Source organism: Arachis ipaensis, chromosome B4, assembly GCF_059453495.1.
Source record: "Arachis ipaensis isolate K30076 ecotype BB chromosome B4, ASM5945349v1, whole genome shotgun sequence".
Taxonomy (NCBI): Eukaryota; Viridiplantae; Streptophyta; class Magnoliopsida; order Fabales; family Fabaceae; genus Arachis; species Arachis ipaensis.
The window spans coordinates 147225800-147242386 of record NC_142439.1 but is presented as its reverse complement, the minus strand read 5'-3'; the positions used below and the strand labels follow the sequence as shown (position 1 = coordinate 147242386).

Below are 16587 nucleotides of genomic sequence, written 5' to 3'. Positions count from 1 at the left end.
ATCAAGTGTATTCATTAATTCCAATCAGCAAATGAATTTTTAATTTTTAAAAATAAAAAATAATGAATTTAATACATGTATTAAATACTTTATATATACATATCTTAATACATTGTACATACATTTAACTCTGATTAAATCAAACCACCATATGTGGTAAACTTTTTTTTGGTATTTTATGTGGTAAACTTTAAATAAATTATTTAAAAGAAAAAAAAGAAAAGAAAATTAAAATTTGACTGTTGTATATGCTGTTGGAGAAAGAGGGAAAAACATAGAACCCTAATCCTTTTCATCTAATTTCGTCTTCTCTTTTTTATATTCACAGAAAAAATTTGTTTTCGTCTTCTTTCCTCTCCTTCGCTCTCAGGATATACCTTCTTTTTCCTCCTTCTAATCTTCGAAAGTCGTCGATCTTATTGCTATAATCCAGAAGAATCCATCGTTCTTTCACCCATGCCGTCACAATTTTATAATCATTTGTGAGGATTTAACCCAAAAACGATGGATTGTTCTGAATTACAGCAACAAGATTGACGACTTTCGAAGATTATAATGAGGAAAAAGAAGGTATATCCTGATAGCGAATGAGAAGGAAGAAGATGAAAACGATTTTTTTTGTGAATATAGAAAAGAGAAGAAGACGAAACTAGATGAAAAGGATTAAGGTTCTATGTTCTTCCCTCTTTCTCCAGCAGCATATACAACAACTCAATTTTAATTTTCTTTTTTTTATTTAAATAATTTGTTTAAAGTTTACCACATATGATGGTTTAATTTAATTAGAGTTAAATATATGTACCATATATTAAGATATGTATATATAAAGTATTTAATACATGTATTAAATTCATTATTTTTTATTTTTAAAAATTAAAAATTCATTTGCTAATTAGAATTAATGAATACACTTAACACCCATTAATTGAAACATGTAAAAAGGGTATATAATACCCTCAAATTAATTAGGTATCGAAAAAATCACCACTAAATTTTATTTAGTTAATAATATTAGTCAATTTTTTATTATAAAATTATTTTTTCAAATTTGTTTAAGAGTTTAGCATCTAAAATTTAGTATTTAAGATTTTAAATTTAGTGTTATAATTTAAAATTTATTAGAATTTAAAATTTAAAGTTTAGATATTAGAATAATTAAGGATGGTCGACGCTAGTGATTGGTGTCGGCAACGAATAACCAGAAATAAGAAATGAAATTGTAGAATTAGGAAAAAGAAAAAAAACGAAATAAGAAAGAATAAAAAAATAATTATAAAAATATTAGCTAATATTAGTTAAGAAATAGTTAATTCTTAACTAATAAAAATTATTGGATAGATGCATTATTGACAGATCACACGTTTTATTAGTGGCTGGCTGGGGGCCATATAATCCAAAAGAATTTATAATTTTATTAATTATAAATATGTAATTATATGTATAATATAATTAATTATGTTAAGTATACATTAAAATTATTTATTAAAATTAATTGTTAGTATAAATTAAACCATATATGTATTTATATAAATATATAATAAATTAATTTTAGTTACTATTTTTGATCCCATATATTAATGATAATCAAGTGAAAAATATAGTTTAATTATCACTGAAATAATTTCCAATATCTTTTACAAAAAAAAAAAAAAAAAAAACTCTAATCACCTAATTTTTAATTCGTCATAGCTTTCTTTATGAAATCTGAATCTGAAGCGTTCTGTTAAAGTTAGGTATCAATTATCATCGTGTTATTGATCTCCCTTTATGAATGTCCTGATGTCCATCACAATTTTTATTTTTTTATTTTCATTTTTCAAGATTTTCTTTTTATATGTTCCTGGGCGGGATATATAGTACGGATCCATTTCAGAATTGACTTCAATAATTTAACTTTTACGACAAATCCAAAGATTCATGGCAAATTATACTTTCTAACTAATTAATAAAAAAAGAAAAACAATATTTAAAGAGTATTATTAGCAAATCTTTGCGTGACTATTTAATAAGTAATTCATTTCCTTCGGTAATATATTTAAAATTCGATGATAATATATTTTTGTCGAACATGAAAAATATATTATCGTCGAATTAAAAAAAAAATAATGATAAATTCCACAATAATGAGCAAATATATGCTGCAGTGTAATTTTTTCAGTCTAATTGTTTGACGGTGAAAATTCGGGTGCAGTCGACTTCACGTGAAGTTGATAGTTGAGAGCCGTTAGATGAAAATTTAGTCAAATTAGTCAAATAATCTAATAGCTCTTAACTATCAATTTCACGTGAAGTCAACTAAACCTGAGTTTTTACCTTATTTGAGATATGATTATGAATTTTGAAGAGACCATATAAATTCACATTCAGATAAGAGACCCTCCATATTCTAAGCAATGTGAAACTTTAACCAAACACACATGCATGAAGGAAAGTCTAAATGTTTTTTTAAAAAATATCTAATAATACTATATATCACCTAATTGGCCGACCCAACTCTAGAATAGTGATTGTTTGAGTAAAAGAAATGGTAAAATGTTTCATCATTGGAATATAATGCATCAAGAAAGGCTCCACCTGCTTTTGCCAAATTTCGCATTTTACTACTTATTAAAAAAAATAATAATAAAAGGGGAAAAAAAGCAAAGGGACAAAGAATGGTGGTGGTGGGAGCATATAATATAAAGAGTCATCAGTTAATGTGGGGAGATAGATAGAAGAAATAATGGTGATCCCTCCATGCAGCTTGATCCACTCTCATCATGAAAACATGGAACCTACCATCATTTTCTTTTTACTTCAAATAAAATAATCAATATCTAAGTCTTATTATTAAAATTTTGATTAATTTAAGTCTGTTTTAAATAAAAAAAAAGTTATTGAGTTGTTTAGCAAAAATGTTATTCTATATATATAATTTTAAAATTTCATTTTGATCTAGTATTAGTATATATTAGAATAATTTTATATATGCATTTAATTACGTAACATCACTTCAATAAAAATAATTATTTTTTGTTAAAAAATATAATTATTTGGTGACTGAAATAAACTAAACAAAAAAAAATAAAACAAAGGATCTGCTTAAATAGAGGGACAATTCTTTTTAAGATTATTTTTAAATTCCTCCCAAGGTGAAAGATTGTAATTTTATCACCATCTTTGTCACAGTATCCCACCGGGTTTGCATATGTCATAATCAAACGAAAGTCAACACGCCAATTTCAATGCATGATATCTCTTATTTTGAGCTCCAAGAATCAATAAACCCAAAACCATCTTGGTGATTAGTAACAAGATTAAATGCTTTTACACAATCTGTCTCACAAATAACATCTCGTTGGCCACATCTCAAGCTAAGAGATATCTTCTCCAAATAGCAAACAATTTCCTTGAAAAATACTATTATTCTCAATTATTTTCAAACACCCCTTTGTCAACTCCCACTGCAATCTCTAATAACACAAGCAAAATCAACACTATCACCTTTTTTTTTGTGACTAATCAACACTATCACCTGAATCAAGATAACTAGCATCACAAAAAAAAAAAAAATAATAATAATAATTGAACTATTATGTAAAATATCTAAACTCAAATATTTTAATAAAGTAAAAAATATTTATAAAGACAATAACTTAAAATAATTTTGTTTAATTTAAAATTTATAATTATAAACTTATTATAATTAATATTACTTAATTATTTCAGTAATAATTAAAAAATATAAAATAAAATAAATAATAATTAAAAAATATAAAATAAAATAATTTTAGATGGCTTTAGATTGATCTTTTATTGTCTTTGAAATAAATTTTTTTATCCGGTTTACAAATGGTGTACGTGTCGAAAGATTTGATAATGGATATGAATTTGTGAATTGTGATGAAGATTCCATCCATGCATGGATCGTGACATGAGAGTAAATGGGAAACATGCATTGTGCATCAAATCTATTTTTAAGATTAGATCGTGACCCTTGATTCCGTAGCTCTACCCCATCAATGTTTGCCATTTTCAGAGATAAAAGCATATATACATGCGTGTAGTTCATACCGCAACATTTTTGTTCGACTAGCTAATTAATGTACAATCAAATACCCTTTTTTATTCGATTGAGGTGATATTTTGTTTGGTGAAAGTTTCAATCACTATGTTAAATTCTGTTTTTGTACCTTAATTTTTTTTTTATTATTATTAAAGATAGGAGACTCGAACCTGCAAATTTTTAATTGAGTATGAAAGACTATACCATTTGAATTATAACTCATTGGTCTTTGTACCTTAACTTATACAAATAGTGTAATATGTATCATATATGTTGCACTGAGCAACACGTTTCCAGGTACCTCAGGTATTTTAAATTAGTGGTAGTTTTTATTCAATTCAATAAGTTAAAAACTAAATCAGTTCTATTTAAAAATTTATTATTGATCAATAAATTGTTATATACACAATTAAATTTAAAATTTTCAGTATTTAATTAATTAAAGGAATGAATTAACTACTAAATTAACTTAAACCGAAAAAGATACATTATTTATTGTAAATTTTTCTTTTTTCATATATAAAAAAAAGATATTTTCCTTTTGAATACATTATCCCAAAACTACGATAAATGAATCTAGACAAATTTTTTTATTCGTAATATCTCTTAATCCAGCCAGTTAAAGACTAATAATCTATTATGAATCTGAGCTTTATTTAAGGGTCTATCGCAAACTAATAAGTTGCTGCATATATAAGACGAGATTTAAAGCCTGACAATTGCTTAAGTGAATTAATGAGCTGACCACTCAATCGAGCAAAGTTGGGTAACAAATTTTTTTTTAATTGTGTACTTTGACAATTTTTCTTTTTGATAGGGGTATCAACACATCTTTTGTTTTCGGGAGGGAGAGATCTGGGGAATGGCCCACAGCCCACTAACCATTTGGGTCTGGGCCTGTAGGAGATGGGGATTTATAACAAAAAATAATGAAGGGCCATGCAAAATGAGTTATATTTTTGGTTTCAACCAATTCTCTTATCGTCCAAAAATATCACCATTTCTTTAGGGCCTGAATTGTCTGACACTTGAAAACTTGCTGATGATGAAGCTGGACTAGGCTAATAGTTGACCCACTTGAACTAAGTCAACAAACTAATGACCCATTTATTTTACTGAAATAACTATTGGATTGGGCCCAAAGTTCTTCTGTTGAAACATTAATTTACTATCACTTTTTGCTTTTACGGAAAGCTAAATAGACCATCGTGTTTGTGATTGGTGGAAAGCCTCTCACTTTCTTCGGCCGTGGGCCCAACCTACTTTGACCCCCCTTTTTCGGTAATTACATTGATCTTAATTATTTAATTTTATTTAATTTAATTAATCTAATATCTAAATAAATAGAAAATATCTAATAATAAACAGTGTAACAAAGTTTGTTTTCTCACATAAACTATTTTAATATTTATATTATATTTATATATGTAATAAGTAATTTCTTTTTAAAAAATATCATTTACAAACTAACTCTTCTCGAATTGGAAGAAGATGTATCTAGAATTTATTTACACAAGTGCCATTGCTAGTTGCATGAGGCATGAGGTGTCATTATAAGCGCGTAGCCGACGTCAGTCTAAAGTCCAATAACTACGCTCAAACCAAACAATACTTTCCGACCTTTCGCATCAAATCTCAACCCTCCATTAACAACCCTAACAAATTAATCAACGGCTGAGGACCCCACTTATAGTCTCACAGAACATTCTAGAAACTCTCCCTCTTATACCTATATATTTACCCTTTCTCCCACCCCATTTCTTGGAACCACTCATTCTTTCTAACACTATTTTCTCTTTTACTCTTTCATTTTTGACTCTCTCTTCTAAAGGTTCGTGTGTTTGAGATTTACGCCGGAAAATTATGGCCGGAAAAGGAGAGGGACCTGCGATCGGAATCGATCTTGGAACCACCTACTCCTGCGTCGGAGTGTGGCAGCATGATCGCGTTGAGATCATCGCCAACGATCAGGGTAACCGTACGACGCCGTCTTACGTTGCATTCACTGACACCGAGAGGCTCATCGGAGATGCCGCCAAGAACCAGGTCGCCATGAATCCCATCAACACCGTTTTTGGTAAGTCATTTCTCAAATCAACACGGACTGTTTTAGTTGCTCTAGATTTGCGTTAGGGTTAGCTGATTTTAGCTGAAAATTAGTTCATGTTTTATCTTGTTGAGTTTTGATGTTGTTTTCTGAATAATACTATCTTGAGGTACGCGATCTAAGTGTAGATCTTGACATTGAATGGTTCAAATTCTTGTAAATGTTTCTGCTTCTTGTTGTGTTGTGAAAATCTAAGGGTGCATTTGGATTGTGTTTTCATTTCCAGTTTTTTCTGTTTTAGATGTTGTGAAAGAAAAAGTGAAAACAGTGATTTAACCTCCTTTCACCTCCTTTTTTTTTTTTTCACTTTTTCCTTCACAAAATCCAGAAAATAGAAAAAACGCAAACCAAATGCACCCTAACTTTGTCGAAAAGGTGATCTGTAAATTGATAAGTATGTGGATGGTGTTGTATGTTATATTTGTTTGTAGTGGTAGAATAAAGATATCTGAGAGGAATTGTGTTGTTTAAAGATCTCATTTTTGCTTTAAAGTTTTTGTTACTTTCTGTTAGTTTAGGTTATTATGCATGAGCGAGAATTGTTAACTAGGGATTGTTCTGTTGCAGATGCAAAGAGGTTAATTGGAAGGAGAGTTAGCGATGCCTCAGTTCAGAGTGACATGAAATTGTGGCCATTCAAGGTGGTTGCCGGTGCTGGTGACAAGCCCATGATTTGTGTCAACTACAAGGGTGAGGAGAAGCAATTTGCGGCCGAAGAGATCTCATCTATGGTCCTAACCAAGATGAGGGAGATTGCCGAGGCTTACCTTGGATCAACTGTGAAGAATGCCGTTGTTACAGTCCCTGCATACTTCAATGACTCTCAGCGTCAGGCTACCAAGGATGCCGGAGTTATTGCCGGTCTCAATGTGATGCGTATCATCAATGAACCCACTGCTGCCGCAATTGCCTATGGTCTTGACAAGAAGGCTTCCAGCGTGGGGGAGAAGAACATCTTGATCTTTGATCTTGGTGGTGGTACCTTTGATGTCTCTCTTCTCACCATTGAGGAGGGTATCTTCGAAGTGAAGGCCACTGCCGGAGACACTCACCTTGGAGGAGAAGACTTTGACAACAGGATGGTGAACCATTTTGTACAAGAGTTTAAGAGGAAAAACAAGAAGGACATTAGTGGAAACCCCAGAGCACTTAGGAGGTTGAGGACAGCATGTGAGAGGGCGAAGAGAACCCTCTCATCCACTGCTCAGACCACCATTGAGATCGATTCTCTCTTTGAGGGTATTGATTTTTACTCAACAATCACCCGTGCTAGGTTCGAAGAGCTCAACATGGACCTCTTCAGAAAGTGTATGGAGCCAGTGGAGAAGTGTCTCAGGGATGCGAAGATGGACAAGAGCACTGTCCATGATGTTGTACTTGTTGGTGGCTCTACTAGGATTCCCAAGGTTCAGCAGCTATTGCAGGACTTTTTCAATGGGAAGGATCTGTGCAAGAGCATAAACCCTGATGAAGCCGTTGCTTACGGTGCCGCTGTCCAGGCAGCCATTTTGAGTGGTGAAGGCAATGAGAAGGTTCAAGATTTGTTGCTTTTGGATGTCACCCCACTGTCTCTAGGTTTGGAAACTGCCGGAGGTGTCATGACTGTGTTGATTCCTAGGAACACTACCATTCCCACCAAGAAGGAGCAAGTGTTCTCTACATATTCGGATAACCAACCTGGTGTCTTGATTCAAGTTTATGAGGGTGAGAGAACAAGGACAAGGGACAACAACTTGCTTGGTAAGTTTGAGCTTTCAGGCATTCCTCCGGCACCTCGTGGTGTTCCCCAGATCACTGTTTGCTTTGATATTGATGCCAATGGTATCTTGAATGTCTCTGCCGAGGACAAAACCACTGGGCAGAAGAACAAGATCACCATCACCAATGACAAAGGAAGGTTGTCGAAAGAAGAAATTGAGAAGATGGTTCAAGAAGCAGAGAAATACAAGTCAGAAGATGAGGAGCACAAGAAGAAGGTTGAGGCAAAGAACACCTTGGAAAATTATGCGTACAACATGAGGAACACAATAAAGGATGATAAGATCAGCTCAAAGCTTTCCCCAGCTGACAAGACAAAGATTGATGATGCAATTGAACAGGCCATTCAATGGCTTGATGCTAACCAGCTTGCAGAAGCTGATGAATTTGAAGACAAGATGAAGGAGCTTGAGAGCATATGCAATCCCATCATAGCCAAGATGTACCAAGGTGGTGCCGGTGGTGAGGTGGACGATGATGCTCCTCCTGCTGGTGGAAGCGGTGCTGGTCCCAAGATTGAGGAGGTCGACTAAGTGTTATGTTTGCCTTTGGGTTTTAATTGCTGGGGGGTATTTTTAGTGTTAGGTTTATGCATTCGAATTATGTTACTGTCTTTATTTTGTTGGGAAATTCAGAACTTACCGATTCATCACTCTTTTTGATTGAGTGATATATTTTTTGTAATGAAGAAATCCCCTGCATGATTTACATTTTGCAGTATTTTAATATCAACTCTTTCTGGTTCTTTCGCTCTCTTGATCGCATAAATTCGATAATCGTTATGGGTGTGGAATAATATAATTTATCAAGAAAACGGGTAACATTACAAGCCGAACTCCATTGATTTGTTATTTGCCAGGAAAACTTGTTATTTGGCAATGAAATCCATGAAATTTTCACATAATCTTAATGTAGTTATCGTTTTAAAAGAACCGCTACTTATAAGAGTAGATTTTTCAATTTTGGAAGCAGTTGCTGCAATTTTGAACTACCAAAACTTACCTATTTTGTTGATAATTATGATTAACCTTACATTTATAATAAACCAAAATGTGGCATAAAGAATAGAAAAGCTGAAGAGGAGGTTGATCCTAAGCACCCTTGGATGACGATGCGACAAAGAGGCCTAAACTGGGACATGTGTTCCACATGCTTGAGGCAGATGATCTGTTATCCATCACCATCATGTTATTGACGTACTTTTTCCTTTCTAAAACATAATATTGAGCATCACCCAATAAAAAACAAGCCACATTTTTTGGCCCATATACTGTGATGAAATTTAAATCTAGAATTCATGCATATTACCCGAACCTTTTACTACCAGACCAGTCATGGTGGCTTACTTAAATCTAAAATGTTAATACGTAAAAATCACGACCAGCATACTACAATTTGGGATTCATATTCATGTGTGTACTACTATGCTTCATTATTGTAAGTGAAAAACAATCTTGTTCATATGAAACAACTTTGGATAACCTTACAAAAACAGGAAGTGCTAAAACAGAATGAAGAATGAGACTACTTCGGCTCCTACATTTTTGGATTAGCATTTGGATAATGGTCCCATAATTAAGATGGATAGCTTAACATTGTGTGAGTGTAACACTGTTAATTTGTGGAACCTCAATTAGTTATAGCTGCTCTCATTAAGCATTGAGCATTTAAGCACCATGCCTACCATCCAGCTAGTAGCACATGTTAAAATTCTATTGAATGGCAAAAAACAACTTTATAAAGCGAAAACAATTGCATGTGCCAACTGAGATTTTCTAGCCAACAAAATTTATACAAATAGGAGCTCCGACAAGGGCGAGTATCGCACGTTTTCATGCCAATCCACTGGAGACTGAAACCTTTTTGACAACCTCATCTTCCATTTCGACCAGTTGACAACAGAATGATTCAACATCCTGTGCCTCTTCCTTGAACATGAACCTGTATTCTTTCCACTGGTACTGACCTATGCCGTCCTTCATGATCGGGCTGGAAACTTTTGCCAGTACATCAAAGCCCTTGCGATCAACCCATGTTATATATGCATCCTTCAAGAACATCGGCAGATCAGTTAGGATGTGTTCGCAAGTTGCGATCTTTGAACAGAAATGAGGGAAGGAAATGATTTGAAAAGATAATCATACATCATGGAGTTTGGTAACTACAATGTTAATCAAAATTATAATCGACCAACAATAGAGTTCATGTTGAAAACTTGAAATGGGTAATAGAGTATTTCGGATCAGTAAGTTACCTTCGCATTGACATTCATGTGAACAAAACAAAAAAGTACGAGGGCTCTTCGTCTAGCATTACTTTGGTTAATCCCATCAATCAATTTTGCTGAGAATGGTGCTACACAAGAAAACATAAAAGATCCATGAATATGTTTTTCTATATAAATAAAAGATACTCGTGCATCTAAAAACCAGGTCTTTACCTAATACATCAGCTTTAGATTTTTCCATATCTTCAACATCCACTTCAAAATCGCCTCCATTGCCATCGATAAATGTGCAAGATCTGAACATTGAATTAAACTCTTAAGTTAGATGGAACACACACTTATGTTTTACTATATACACACCTTGAAAGCTTCTGCAAAATTGCCACAAAACTTATCAGCATTGAAAATTTGTAGAAGCATAAATTTCATAGAAGAAACAAACATTAACTATGGTCACTTTGAAACATTGAAGACTAAATTAGTGTTTGGGATCACAGGATAAGTTATTTATCTATTTATCTTTGCATCCATCTAATGAAATGGCACAATTCAAGGTACACTTTGAAACACGTATGAATATGATCCTACCTCATTTTAAATCTATATATGGAGTATCTTGCATCGTCTCCCTCTGCCAATAGTTCCTTAAGATTAACACTTCGAGATGTTCTATCAGTGCTAGAACTTAGTACCCCCGAAACCGTGTAAGAGAACTCATTGATTGATTTCTGCTCAGATAGTATCACTTCCTGAAGTTTTTCTGCAAGAGACTTGGCCTACACAAAGCTTTTCGGTCAGAAAGGAGCAGCATTTTCGCAAATTATACTAGCAACCTTGAACAATATAGAGTAAGCATAAGGACAGTTTCTCAAAAATTACCTTATCTTCTTTAAGAGGAAGAACGTCCCCAGCTAAAGCAACTCGTGCCGGTAGCTTCAGCATGCGAATAAATCAACAAATCAGTTCATAATTTCTTACAAGTATAAATCAAGCTAAGGCATTAACAGCTTCTCATATTACATTGTTCTAGTATGATTTTCAAATGAAAAATTATGGACTCCATGAATTACCTTTTTCAATGATTTGAACAAGCTCCCAAGTGGACCTGGAAATGGAGTGCTCACAGCAAAAGAACCACGCTCATCAATGATTGTGTTCTGCATAAACGAAAAAAAAAATAAATTGATAGTCTTCACACCATTCCAGCTAATAATCTCTTCTACAATATGATGAACTTGAATAGAGAGATTAACAACATACCACATTATGCAAATCATTTTGTGGAACCCAAAGGAATGGTTGCCCCCTTTTGATTATGTACTTAACCTTTGAAGTATGGATATCACTCTTGCTGTTAAAACCATGCAAAAGAGGCAGAACAATGACGAAAGGAAGTGATAAAGGTTTGTGATTTGAGTTTCTAACACAGAAAGTTGATACCTTCCTTTGGCGTCTGCTTTGATAGTGTTGAGGGAACCCTGCCAATTCGATGCCAAAATGTTCTGCTAACAGAACGTAGCAATGAATCATGTGTTATACGAGTTGAAAAAAAGAAGAAGAAGAAGAAGAAAGAAGAAGAACCTTGCATTTCTCAGCGTATGTTAAGAGCGTTGAGGATTTGTTGCGATTCATTGAGTTGGTTTCTGCCTCTGCAGTGTGCACACCAACTGCTCGATCAAATTACCAGCTATACTACCAACTGCTGTCTACTTGTAAAATGTAAACTCAATAGTTATCATTTGTAGGATTTTATATTGACACATTTAATTAATATTATACCATTATTTATAGGTAAATTAGACATTGTTAGCCAACGAGCTATAGTTCAAATGACATAATTTTTCTATACTCACTTAAAAATTGCGAGTTTGAGTATCCTTATCTTTAATAAAAAAAAATTAGTCATTATTTTGAATTTTTAAATGTAAAAATAATATTTTATTCTTAAATCAAAATTAAAGATGTCTTTCTAGCCAGGAATCGATTTTACATTGTATTCGGGATTGTCCAAAGCTCAGCTTGTCTGGCATAGGTTGGATATTTCTTGTCATCCTTTGGATTTGAAGAACTAGTTCTTGTATCATAGCAGAGAGCATCCGTTCAAGTTCTTTTCGGGACTTTGGTGGATATGGCGAGTAAGGAATAATGACATCTTTAATCCCATGAAACTTGGCCTTCGGAAAAAGTGATTTGTCTGGCATTAACTGGAGCTTAGAAATATTTTTGAATTACAACGTATGTCCCTTTCCTCTACTCTAAATGGTTTTTGGAATCCCCCATCTATTGGTACTTTTAAGATTAATTGTGATGCTAGTTATTTTGGTTGGGGTGATAGTGTTGGTTTTGCTTGTGTTATTAGAGATTGTAATGGGAGCTGTCAAAATGGGGTGTTTGGGAATGATTGAGAGTAATAGTATTCTTCAAGGAGAATTATTTGCTATTTGGAGAGGATATCTGTTAGCTTGGGATGTGGGTCAACGAGATGTTATTTGTGAGACGGATTGTGTGGAAGCATTTAATCTTGTTACTCAAGATGGTTTTGGGTTTATTGATCCACTGGTGCTCAAAATAAGAGATATCATGCATTGGAATTGGCGGGTTGACTTTCGTTTGATTATGAGAGATGCAAACACGGTGGCAGATACTATGGCAAAGATGGCGATGAAGTTACAACTTTCGCATGTGGAACTTCTTTCACCTTAGGAGGAGTTTAAGAGTAGTCTTGAACGGGACTGTCCCTTTATTTAAGCAGTTCTTTATTTTGTTTGTTTTGTTTTTCTTTGTTTAATTTATTTCAGTCACAAAAAAAAATCAAAATTAACAAATCAATCATTTTTTTAAGAACAAAACGGGTATATAAAATTCAGTTAAATTTAAATTGTCAAAGTAAAGTTAGATAATTTTTCAGGTAAAAATCTAGAATTCAAACGGAAATGGATCCTCTCCAGTTTTTTCAACGATTAGACAAAATACAGTGCAATCTCTCACCTTTGATTTTAATAGTGGGACCAGAAATAAATAAGAGAGAGAATGTGATGAATGGTTAGATTAAACACTGCACACCATCCAGTTTTTTATTCATTGGAGAGGATCCACTCCCAATTCAAACATAATACAAATATGTAAAGAAAATAATACAAATAAAATTCATTTAAATTTAAAATTGAATTCAGAAAGTAATGTCCAATTTTACTATTGTCTATTATTTTTGGTAAATAACTAGCATCAAGATAGGTTAGTTTAATTATATGTTCTCTATCATATTATGTAATGCACCTCTTTTTTTCATAATATACTTTTCTTTTAGGATAATTAATTGTACCTTTAATAATAACACCATGTTTCCACTCTTTTTAAGCATATATTCGTCAACATTAACTTTCTCTTCAGTTTTTTATTTTTGGACCTTACTCTTTCTTAAGTTTGAGTTTATTAACCATGGATTCAACAGAAGAATCATCACCAAAGTCGGAGTTATCAAACACTATCATGGACATGGATCTTCATAACACGTTTGCAGAGTTGATGTTCCACTTGCTCCCATCTCCATATGAGTCTCAAGAGATCAACCATCTCACCCTCGCTTACTTTGTCATCTCTTCCCTCGACATCCTCAACTCTCTCAATAGGGTAACATAATATTTTCCATAATATTAACACATTAACATAGTCTTTGATATCTTGTTTTATGTTGTAACACTGTCACATTATTCATTCTTCCCTTTTTCTAAGCTCTAAGTTCTGTTTTTTAATTATGGAAGAAAAAAAAATACCTTTTTTATTCCTTGAGGCTATTTCAGGTCGAGAAAGATGCAATTGTTGATTGGGTTTTGTCCTTCCAACTTCATCCTGGAACCAAAACTGACCCCAACAATGGTGGGGATACAATTTTTAGCTGAATTTGACCTCCAAATTTTGAATTTTTTTTAAATACCTATTTGAAGGGATTTTTTGCAGGGCAATTCTATGGCTTTCATGGTTCCAGAACTTCACAATTTCCTCCGGATGATAATGGGGTAACGAAAATTGTTGGAATTTGAGAAAAAGCTTATTGTTTTCAAACTTTTTTAGCTGTTGATGAAGAATCCTTTTGTTTACTTGAAGGTTTTGCTTCACAACCATAGTTACTTGGCAAGTACTTATTGTGCCCTAGCGATATTGAAGATTGTTGGCTATGATTTGTCCAATGTTGATTCTGAATTAATGTTGGCTTCAATGAGGAACCTTCAGCAACCTGATGGAAGGTATGGATTTGAAGCTCTTTATGCTTGCTTATGCAATGGTCATATCAGTAGTATGATTAATTCAGATACTTATTATTCCTGAGATTTTTATATCTGTTGACAGTTTTATGGCTATTCATATTGGGGGTGAAACAGATCTTAGGTTTGTATACTGCGCAGGTAAGAGAGAAAAGACATGAAGTGGTGATTCTAGTTAGTTAATTAGTAAATAATGGCGATCTTAATTAATGACTGTGTGCAGCTGCCATATGTTTCATGCTGGACAATTGGAGTGGCATGGATAAGGAGAAAGCCAAAGATTACATATTGAATTGCCAGGTTTGTGGAGATGCATCACCTAAGAATGAAAATGAAATTTAGTATATATTTATGTCATGTGCGCTATATTGTATGAACATAAATTTGATGTCTTTCACTCTTTCTAGTCTTATGATGGAGGCTTTGGATTAGTACCTGGTGCGGAATCTCACGGTGAGTTGGATTATTTTCTCATAATTTAGATGTGATTCACTCGCAATAAGGTCTACTGCAATATTGTTGTACTCAGTAGTCATGACAAGAGTTTGGTATTCATCCATAGTTTATATGTTTATTATTTCTTAAACTATATTTATCAACATTACCTGTTTTAGTGACTCAGGCGGTGCAACTTATTGTGCAATTGCATCTCTCCGGTTAATGGGATTCATCGAAGATAATCTTCTTTCAAGTTGTGCTTCTTCTTTGATAGATGTTCCATTACTTCTAGATTGGATCGTGCAGGTTTGTAGTCCTCATCTACAATCTTCATATTTGTATTCATTTGTAATCAAGATTCAGTAGTTCTGTGTTCCTTTTCAGCGGCAGGGAATGGACGGTGGATTTCAGGGTAGAACAAATAAAACTACCGATACATGTTATGCATTTTGGTAAGTAGGTCTGATCATTTGTAACGTGTATATCACCAGAGCCTTGATAATTCAGCATGTGTTTGGTTAGGCTTGGAGCTGTTTTAAAGATTCTGGGGGCAGATGACTTTGTCGACATCAAAGCTCTACGCAGATTTTTGCTTACCTGTCAATATAAGGTACTGCAATTACATCTCTCTTTGCTGTGTAGTGTGTTTAAGATTTTAGGGAGAAATAGAATCTTCTAAGTATATTATGTATCATAAAAATGATAGGAAATGAAAGCAAAGAGAACTGTAGTGGCAGTGATTCAAGTTAACCTTGAATTTTGTTGTATAGTTTTATATGGAAAAAGAAATGCCTAGTTCATATCGGATTTGGAATTCACCTAGAAAAGATCAGACATTTCTTTTCTATTACGAAATGAGGTGGAATATGTGATACCGATATATTGGTTTGCTTGAGTGACTACTAAAGTTTTCTTAGGCTTATTTGGACTAATTCTGAAACTCATATTTTGATGCATATACATTTGTTTTTCAACAGTATGGTGGTTTCAGTAAATTTCCTGGAGAATTTCCAGACTTGTACCACTCCTACTATGGATTCGCTGCATTCAGCTTGTTGAAAGAATCTGGCTTGAAGTCACTTTGTTCTGAACTTGGAATCACTGAAACAGCTGCAAAGGGACTCTAACTTCACAGATGTTTAAATATTTTCTCTTGGGGTTAAGTGTGTTTGCATTGGTTTTGGTCACTGCCTTTTTTCCAATAGAAATTGATGCCTTTTGTATGAAGCTTTCATAGTTAGGTGAAGTTTAATTATCCCATTTGGTGTGATGTGAAATTGTGCATGACTAATTGAACTATATTTAAAATTTATTTATATAAATAACAAGAATTTAATTTTTCAAACAACCAATTATTTATTGTCAAATTAGTAAAAGTAACTAATTTTCAAATTTACTACTTCAAAAATCATCTAATCTTGTTGGATGATTGTGTAAAATTCTTTATACTTATCAGTACATCAAAATTAATATCAAATAACAAATGTATTATGAGAGTAGTACAATTACAATTCAGTTCGAAAATAGCATAAATGTTTTGGAGTCTTTTGTGGTTCTCAAACAAGACCAAAATGAAGGGGTGTATCATGTGAGATATTCTCATATTCTTTCTTCATGTCTTTTATGGTTGAACCGTAATATGAGTTATGACATGATAATATGACTTGGTTTGATGAATATAAGCATCTACTAGAATAAAGGGGGGTGGTAGTAGTTGTTTTTATTGATGTCTTATAGCATACATACATAT

At 33.1% G+C, this 16587-nt stretch overlaps 3 protein-coding genes across 3 annotated transcripts; 2 read left to right on the top strand and 1 right to left on the bottom strand.

Moving 5' to 3' along the window:
- Nucleotides 1-5648: 5648 nt before the first annotated feature.
- Nucleotides 5649-8660, top strand: LOC107637452 (heat shock cognate 70 kDa protein 2). Its single transcript, XM_021122256.2, has 2 exons — nt 5649-6122; nt 6720-8660. Exons 1-2 carry the CDS (start codon nt 5909-5911, stop codon nt 8441-8443), a joined length of 1938 nt encoding a protein of 645 aa, XP_020977915.2. The 5' UTR covers nt 5649-5908; the 3' UTR covers nt 8444-8660.
- Nucleotides 8661-9482: 822 nt separating this feature from the next.
- On the bottom strand, nt 9483-11873 carry LOC148569599 (uncharacterized). Its single transcript, XM_088485358.1, has 9 exons — nt 11719-11873; nt 11578-11639; nt 11398-11488; nt 11208-11294; nt 11017-11070; nt 10726-10913; nt 10351-10433; nt 10165-10265; nt 9483-9958 (listed from the first exon to the last, which is right to left on the bottom strand). The coding sequence occupies exons 1-9, from the start codon at nt 11767-11769 to the stop codon at nt 9743-9745; spliced, it is 933 nt and encodes a 310-aa protein (XP_088341484.1). The 5' UTR covers nt 11770-11873; the 3' UTR covers nt 9483-9742.
- A 1551-nt stretch (nt 11874-13424) lies between these two features.
- Nucleotides 13425-16185, top strand: PGGT-I (Prenyltransferase family protein). The gene is made up of 11 exons (XM_016339200.3): nt 13425-13767; nt 13938-14013; nt 14095-14153; nt 14242-14381; nt 14485-14540; nt 14623-14699; nt 14807-14852; nt 15022-15143; nt 15222-15289; nt 15360-15447; nt 15815-16185. The coding sequence occupies exons 1-11, from the start codon at nt 13576-13578 to the stop codon at nt 15962-15964; spliced, it is 1074 nt and encodes a 357-aa protein (XP_016194686.1). The 5' UTR covers nt 13425-13575; the 3' UTR covers nt 15965-16185.
- The last annotated feature ends 402 nt before the right edge of the window (nt 16186-16587 follow it).

Excerpts from the sequence above, each read along its gene's own strand:
- LOC107637452 (XM_021122256.2), top strand. The coding sequence starts at position 5,909 with ATGGCCGGAAAAGGAGAGGGACCTGCGATCGGAATCGATCTTGGAACC. Across the intron at positions 6,123-6,719 it reads TCCCATCAACACCGTTTTTG|ATGCAAAGAGGTTAATTGGA; the intron begins GTAAGTCATTTC and ends GTTCTGTTGCAG.
- PGGT-I (XM_016339200.3), top strand. The coding sequence starts at position 13,576 with ATGGATTCAACAGAAGAATCATCACCAAAGTCGGAGTTATCAAACACT. Across the intron at positions 14,154-14,241 it reads TTCCTCCGGATGATAATGGG|GTTTTGCTTCACAACCATAG; the intron begins GTAACGAAAATT and ends GTTTACTTGAAG. Across the intron at positions 15,144-15,221 it reads TTCTAGATTGGATCGTGCAG|CGGCAGGGAATGGACGGTGG; the intron begins GTTTGTAGTCCT and ends GTTCCTTTTCAG.
- LOC148569599 (XM_088485358.1), bottom strand. The coding sequence starts at position 11,769 with ATGAATCGCAACAAATCCTCAACGCTCTTAACATACGCTGAGAAATGC. Across the intron at positions 11,640-11,718 it reads CATACGCTGAGAAATGCAAG|AACATTTTGGCATCGAATTG; the intron begins GTTCTTCTTCTT and ends TTCTGTTAGCAG. Across the intron at positions 10,266-10,350 it reads ATCTAAAGCTGATGTATTAG|CACCATTCTCAGCAAAATTG; the intron begins GTAAAGACCTGG and ends TTTCTTGTGTAG.